The sequence below is a fragment of the Babylonia areolata genome, chromosome 13 (assembly GCF_041734735.1).
Source record: "Babylonia areolata isolate BAREFJ2019XMU chromosome 13, ASM4173473v1, whole genome shotgun sequence".
Lineage (NCBI taxonomy): Eukaryota > Metazoa > Mollusca > Gastropoda > Neogastropoda > Buccinidae > Babylonia > Babylonia areolata.
The window spans coordinates 21,200,466-21,207,637 of record NC_134888.1 but is presented as its reverse complement, the minus strand read 5'-3'; the positions used below and the strand labels follow the sequence as shown (position 1 = coordinate 21,207,637).

General features: G+C 49.2%; 1 protein-coding gene across 1 annotated transcript; it reads left to right on the top strand.

The window, feature by feature from the left end:
- Window positions 1-1,734: 1,734 nt before the first annotated feature.
- On the top strand, window positions 1,735-2,982 carry LOC143288722 (uncharacterized). The gene has a single exon (XM_076597348.1). The coding sequence runs from the start codon at window positions 1,735-1,737 to the stop codon at window positions 2,980-2,982; it is 1,248 nt and encodes a 415-aa protein (XP_076453463.1).
- Window positions 2,983-7,172: the final 4,190 nt, after the last annotated feature.

The window sequence follows — 7,172 nt, the reverse complement described above, 5'->3', positions numbered from 1 at the left end:
TTGTCTTGTCTTGTCTTGTCTTGTCTTGTCTTGTCTTGTCTTGTCTTGCCTTGTCTCGTCTTGTTTGTCTAGGCTTGTCTTGTCTTGTCTAGGCTTGTCTTGTCTTGTCTGGGCTTGCCTTGTCTTGTCTTATCTTGTCTAGCCTTGCCTTGTCTTGTCTTATCTTGTCTTGGCTTGTCTCGTCTTGTCTTATCTTGTCTAGGCTTGTCTTGTCTAGGCTTGTCTTGTCTCGTCTTGTCTCGTGTCTTGCCTTGCCTTGTCTTGTCTTGTCTTGTCTCGTCTTGTCTCGTCTCGTCTTGCCTTGTCTTGTCTCGTCTCGTCTGGTCTCGTCTTGTCTCGTCTTGTCTCGTCTCGTCTTGCCTTGTCTCGTCTTGTCTTGTCTCGTCTTGTCTTGTCTCGTCTTGCCTTGTCTCGTCTCATCTTGTCTTGTGTGTTTTGTCTTTTCTTAAATCTGACCCTTAGTGTCGCAGTGAACTCATACTTTAGTTCCCGGGTCGTGTTGTGAATATTTCTGGAGGGAGCCAGTGTCAGTATTCTCCACAGCCCACACAAATTGGCTCTGTTCTGTTCCTGCTCGGGTTGCCTGCTTCTTTCGCCGAATGGTGTCTGCCGTCATAAAGTGTGTGTGTGTGTGTGTGTGTGTGTGTGTATTTGTGTTTTTGTTTGTGTGTGTGTTTGTGTGTGTGTGTGTGTGTGTGTGTGTGTATTTGCGTGTGCGCTTATGTGTGTGTTTGCGCGCGCGCGCGCGCGCGTGTGTGTGTGTGTGTGTGTGTGTGTGTGTGTGTGTTTTATCACCCACATTTTTTGTCTGCAAGTATAATTCATTTTACTACCAAAGTTGAATTGTCCACATGATTTCGCCATGGACATCACTTTTTTGCCGTGATTTCTTTCACGGGACTTGGATTAATTTTTTCATCCGAATGAGCAGCAGCAGCAGCAGCAGTAGTAGTAGTAGTTCTGTCTTTCTTGCTCGCTTTCATGCGACGTTAATAGATCTTGACTGAGCGCAATTGTTTCATCTTGTTGGTCATTTTTATTTTTATTTTATTATTATTTTTTTAATCTGGCTTATTTCCGAGATACAATGGTAGGTGTCAGTCAAGAAAGGAAATATTGTGAGTCTGAACTTCCTTCAAAAACCGTCATCATGCTTAATTAAAGAAAAAATCTTCAGTTCAAATCTGGCCTCGGGACCCTCCTGTATGAATCTGCTCCCATGGATCTTTTGGAGCCAGTTGCATTGCTCGGTATGGTCGTAACCGGCTGCTAGCTGACTGTGTGTTACTACTAGAACTGACCAATGGCGTAGTTCGGTCAACGTAGGCATTTAGTCACATGTAACTGTCAAAAAATTCGAACCAAGCAATGCAACTGGTACCTGGTGTTTTGTTACATGTGAGCACTGAATGTTCTGCCCCGTGTCTAGATATCAGCATCAGTATCGAACCACAGAGACGGAACATGCCTCTTGTTTTCTTTCTTCTATTATGTTTCTTGTGAAGCGCCTTGAGCTTGGTCTCAGTATCAATAACTATAACAAAAAGAAAAGAACAACAACAACGATGATGAAAATGATGATGGTGACAGTGTCGGTGATGGTGATGGTGATGATGCTGATGCTGCTGCTGATGATGATGATGATGATGATTATGATGATGACAACGACGACGACGATGATGATAAATGGATGTTACGTCTGTTCCAGAACCCATCATCACACGAACCACCACCATGACAACGTTCACGACGTCAGATACGATCCATACGCAAGAACGCAACGACAGCGGCGCACACGCCGCTAACCTGACAAACGGCGCCGACGACGTGGTCGTCACCTTCAACAACGTCAGCAGCGACGCCGATGTCGCCGCCGCCCTCTTCAACAACATCAGTCAGAACGTCACCGCCCACAACGGGGTAGTTCTCGCCCTCAACGTCAGCAACGCCACCACCGATGACGTCAGCGCGGCCTTCCTGCCAGGGGGCCCGCCGGGAAGGCTGAACGAGGTGGCGCTGTTCCTGATGGTCTACTTCCTTCCGGTCATCTTCATCCTGGGCATCCTGGGCAACTCGGTGTCCTTCGTGGTCTTCCTGTCGGAGAAAATGCGGCGTGTGTCCACTAACGTGTACCTGGCCGCGCTGTCCGCCAGCAACAGCGTCTTCCTGCTGGCCGTGGGTGTGTCGTGGACGGACATGGTGGGCTGGAAGCTGATGCACGTGCAGGGACTGTGCCAGGCCACCGTCTACCTCACCTACTGCTCGGGCTTCGTGTCCGTGTGGCTGGTGGTCTGCATCACGGTGGAGAACTTCATCATCAACTTCTTCCTGCACCGGGCCTCGTGCCACTGCACCATCCGCCGCGCGCTCAGCCTGGTGCTTCTGCTGAACGTCACCGCCTTCCTGCTCTATGACTTCGCCATCTGGACCACCGGCGTCGTCGGCAACAACGACGGCAGCCGGCCGCAGTTCTACTGCCAGACGTACCTCAAGTACCAAGAGGTGGTGGAGGTGTTCACACTCATCGATGTGGCCGTGACGCTGGTGATACCCTCCGCCCTCATCCTCATCCTCGTCGTACCCACCTGCGTGCGCAACCTCTCCTGCCAGGCGCGCGCCGCCCGGCTGCGCAGCATCGTGCTCTCGCGGCGGGAGCGCGCGCTCCTGCGCGTGACGCGCCTGCTGTGCGTCATCATCGTGTCCTACGTGCTGCTGACGGCGCCCAGCCACCTGAACAAGCTGCGCCACCTGCTGGGCAGGGAGAGGGGAGGAGGAGGAGGGGGAGGGGGGTCTCCCTCCACGGACATGATCATCGTGTTCATCGTGCAGACTCTCTACTTTCTTAGCTTCTCCATGAACTTCGTCTACTTCCTCATCTGGGGCAAGAACTTCCGGGACCGCTTCTGCTTCCTGTGCAAAGGGCTATGCCGCGTGCTGTGCCGCTGCCGCCAGAAACTGTTCCGGGACCACATCGTCACGTGACCTTTGGAGGAGGAAGGTGGCGGAATGGTTAAAGGCGCTCATCTCCTGATACACAGAGTCCGTGAGGATCTGTGTTCGAATCCCGCTCTTGCCCATTCTTTCCAAGTTTGACTGGGGGAAAAAACATCAAACTGAACGTCTAGTCATTCGGATCAGACGATAAGACCGAGGTCCCGTGTGTAGCACGCACTTGGCGCACTGAAATTTAAAAAAAAAACATAAAAAACCCACCACGGCAAAATTCTGTATGGCAGAAATCCACCCTAACTGGTGCACAAATATTATTTGCATGCACTCAAGGCCTGACTAAAGCGCAGTGGGTCACGCTGCTGGTCAGGCACCTGCCTAGCAGATGTAGTGTAGCGTATATGGATTTGTCCAAACGCCTTGACGCCTCCTTGCGAAATTGAAACTTAATTAACTCTCTCCATACGGACGGCGAAAGAGACAACGTTAACAGCGTTTCACCCCAATTACCATCATCAAAATATTGCAAGTGGAAGGCTCTTATACTGAAGACGTGAATGTTGACAAAGAATACCACAATTCTGACGACGCAAGCTAAAGGTTGGGTCACTGAGACACCCACTGGACATCCGAGGGGTCTGTGTAGAGGAGAAGAGAGGACTGGCCGTACTGAGTGAGTTAAAAAAAACAAAAAAAAAAAAACACATCACCTGCACGTGCACCTGCTGCCAGTCCCACGCCCCCACCCCAACCCCCACGCCTACATCCCACTCACCTGCTGGTTAGCCTGTCTCTCACTGGCTTGAAGACTGACAGGGAAAATATGTATGACACAATTGTCAGTTGGTTTTTCGGGCGCACGTAAATCGACGGACTGTTATGACACTCACTTGTTAATGATTCTTTTGCACATATACTGAAAGCCTGCTGATCCAATGCCAGCTACGCTGGACAGGACACGTTGTCCGCATGATAGACAGCAGTATCTCGAAGATGCTCTTGTATGGCCAGCTGAAGGAAGTCTACCGCGAACTTGGAAGACCCTGCAAGCGCTTCAACGACACCTTGAAGACAAACATCAAAGCCTGTGACATAGAAATCGCTTCCTGGGAAACTGATGCCCTTGACCGCTCTCGCTGGAAGATGCTGTGCTCTAGTGGCATAAAGACGTTTGAAAACAAGAGAACGCTGGCCCATTAAGGAGAAGCGTGAGCGAAGGAAGCAGGGCTCAACTTCTGGAGACGTTTTCCCTTGCAACACCTGTGGAAAGTGCTGCGCATCCAGAATCGGCCTCTTCTCCCATATGAGGACACACACCGACAGATAAGCCTGCGTGCCTACTCATCCGTCGGTCCGACGGGAGACTCCATTACATTACATATACTGAATGGTGAAATATTGTTTTTTCCTGGATTATTTTCTTTTTGACAGACTTCTTGTTCAGTGTTTCTGACACACACAAGTGCGGGTGAGTCTGCCTTTGGCTGGTGAGGTGGTGTGTTCGGGCATTCCCATGCGGGTCAGCCACAACAATTTTCTTGGTTACTGTCAAACATGCTGCTTTGTGCTATGTTGTGTCTGCGTGAATATACAGAAAGTAAATGCAGTCAATATACAGAGTGGTTGCGTCCGTTTCAAGCACTGTGGGCCATACACGCTTCAGCTTTCTGGCGCCATGTCTTATCATCCCTGCCGCAGAGAAAGAATTGACGTCCCCCCCCCCCCCGCCCCCTCCCTTCTTCGAATGGATTTTAAGAATCAAGTTATCCACGTGCTCCCCTCACCTCCATTCCTGAGAGTGTATGGTGGAGGTGTGTATGGTGGAAGTGTGTATGGCGGAGGCTGGTGGAGGTGTGTATGGTGGAGGTGTGTATGGTGGAGGTGGTGTGTATGGTGGAGGTGTGTATGGTGGAGGTGGTGTGTATGGTGGAGGTGTGTATGGTGGAGGTGTGTATTGTTGCGATGTGTATGGTGGAGGTGGTGTGTATGGTGGAGGTGTGTATGGCGGAGGTGTGTATGGTGGAGGTGTGTATGGTGGAGGTGGTGTGTATGATGGAGGTGTGTGTATGGTGGAGGTGTGTATGGTGGAGGTGGTGTGTATGGTGGTGGTGTGTATGGTGGATGTGGTGTGTATGGTGGAGGTGGTGTGTATGGTGGTGGTGTGTATGGTGGAGGTGTGTATGGTGGAGGTGTGTATGGTGGAGGTGTGTATGGTGGAGGTGCGTATGGTGGAGGTGTGTATGGTGGAGGTGTGTATGGTGGAGGTGTGTATGGTGGAGGTGTGTATGGTGGAGGTGTGTGTGGTGGAGGTGTGTATGGTGGTGTGTATGGTGGAGGTGGTGTGTATGGTGGTGGTGTGTATGGTGGAGGTGTGTATGGTGGAGGTGGTGTGTATGGTGGAGGTGGTGTGTATGGTGGAGGTGTGTATTGTGGAGGTGGTGTGTATGGTGGAGGTGTGTATGGTGGAGGTGGTGTGTATGGTGGAGGTGTGTATGGTGGAGGTGTGTATTGTTGCGATGTGTATGGTGGAGGTGGTGTGTATGGTGGAGGTGGTGTGTATGGTGGAGGTGTGTATGGTGGAGGTGTGTATGGTGGAGGTGGTGTGTATGGTGGAGGTGTGTATTGTTGAGATGTGTATGGTGGAGGTGTGTGTGGTGGAGTTGTGTATGGTGGAGGTGTGTATGGTGGAGGTGATGTGTATGGTGGAGGTGTGTATGGTGGAGGTGGTGTGTATGGTGGAGGAGGTGTGTATGGTGGAGGTGGTGTGTATGGTGGAGGTGTGTATGGTGGAGGTGTGTATGATGGAGGTGGTGTGTATGGTGAAGGTGTGTATCGTGGAAGTGTGTTTGGTGGAGGTGTGTATGGTGGAGGTTTTGTGTATGGTGGAGGTTTTGTGTATGGTGGAGGTGTGTATTGTTGAGATGTGTATGGTGAAGGTGTGTGTATGGTGGAGATTTTGCTGTCCTTTTTCATGTCCTTTTCATTGGGTTGTGACCGTCAAGTTCCTTTGTTGGAAAGAAGTTTGTTTTTTCTTCTTCTTTTTTTCTTTCTTTTTTTTTCAATCATTTTTGTTTTAGAAGACAATGTTGTCATATTTTGTTGCCTTAGTAAGAATAACAACATGATAAAACACCAGTCCCTGTGCGCTCTAAGAAGAAACAGCCTTAGAAGAGTGACGGTAGTCCGTTTGATTTCGTATATAACCTATTCCCCAAACAAGACAGATCTCCCACCGGATTTATGACAAAGCTGAGGGTATGGGTAGGGGTGTGGGTGGGGGATGAAGGGGGTGGGAGACACACGTAGAGTTGTAGGATAGTTCTGTAATCTTGCTGGGCATGACGGTGGTTCGCGAGACACGTTCAATCCCCCGCCCCCCCCCCCCCCCTCCCTAATCTTGTCAGAGATGGCAGTGGGAGGATTTCTGAAGATGATGCATAATCTGACGGACAGGATTTTCTATAATCCTATGAGAATGACAGAAGTGTATGTATGGTCGTGTCTAGTTCAGCCTGTGTAAGGGTGGCCTTGTCTGTATCGTGTCTGGAATTAGGATAGTGATGAGAAATTCGTTGTATAAAGTCTGTGAAGTGTAAGAATATATCTCTTCCACCATCCAGTTGGGTTGAAGGGTAATATTTGATAGCGTTACGAATCTCAGTTGAATTCTGTGTGTGTGTGTGTGTGTGTGTGTGTGTGTGTGTGTGTGTGCGTGTGTGTGTGTGTGTGTGTGTGTGTGTGTGTGTGTGTGTGTGCGTGTGTGTGTGTGTGTGTGTGTGTGTGTGTGTGTGTGTGTGTGTGTGACGCTTATCTCAGCAGAACTATATGGCCTTCATTGTAAAACACTTTGATCTCTGTGTAAACTTGATGTCAAACGTATATACTCTTCATGACATTTTTTGTGACGTGACCTATTTGCTTGTATGATGTGAAAACGTACATCTTTTACATATTAAAATGTTTTGCTCATGTTGCAACATACGAAAAGTGTAGCTTATGTTAAAAGAGGTGGCCTCTTTATTAATAGCGGACGTAATATTTCGCTTTTCAGTGACAAGGATGCAAACGCTTCATCTGCAGGCATATCTAAGGTATTTCTGTTCAGCGAATGTTATATCCAAAATGAACAAAATGAAGATAAGTTGAGATGATTATACAGTCTGTTTGAAATCATTGGCATCTGTGCACATCAGCATATTGTTAAACAAATGGCAGCGTTACGC

Bases quoted from the DNA above. Each gene is read 5' to 3' on its own strand.
- LOC143288722 (XM_076597348.1), top strand. From the start codon at position 1,735: ATGACAACGTTCACGACGTCAGATACGATCCATACGCAAGAACGCAAC.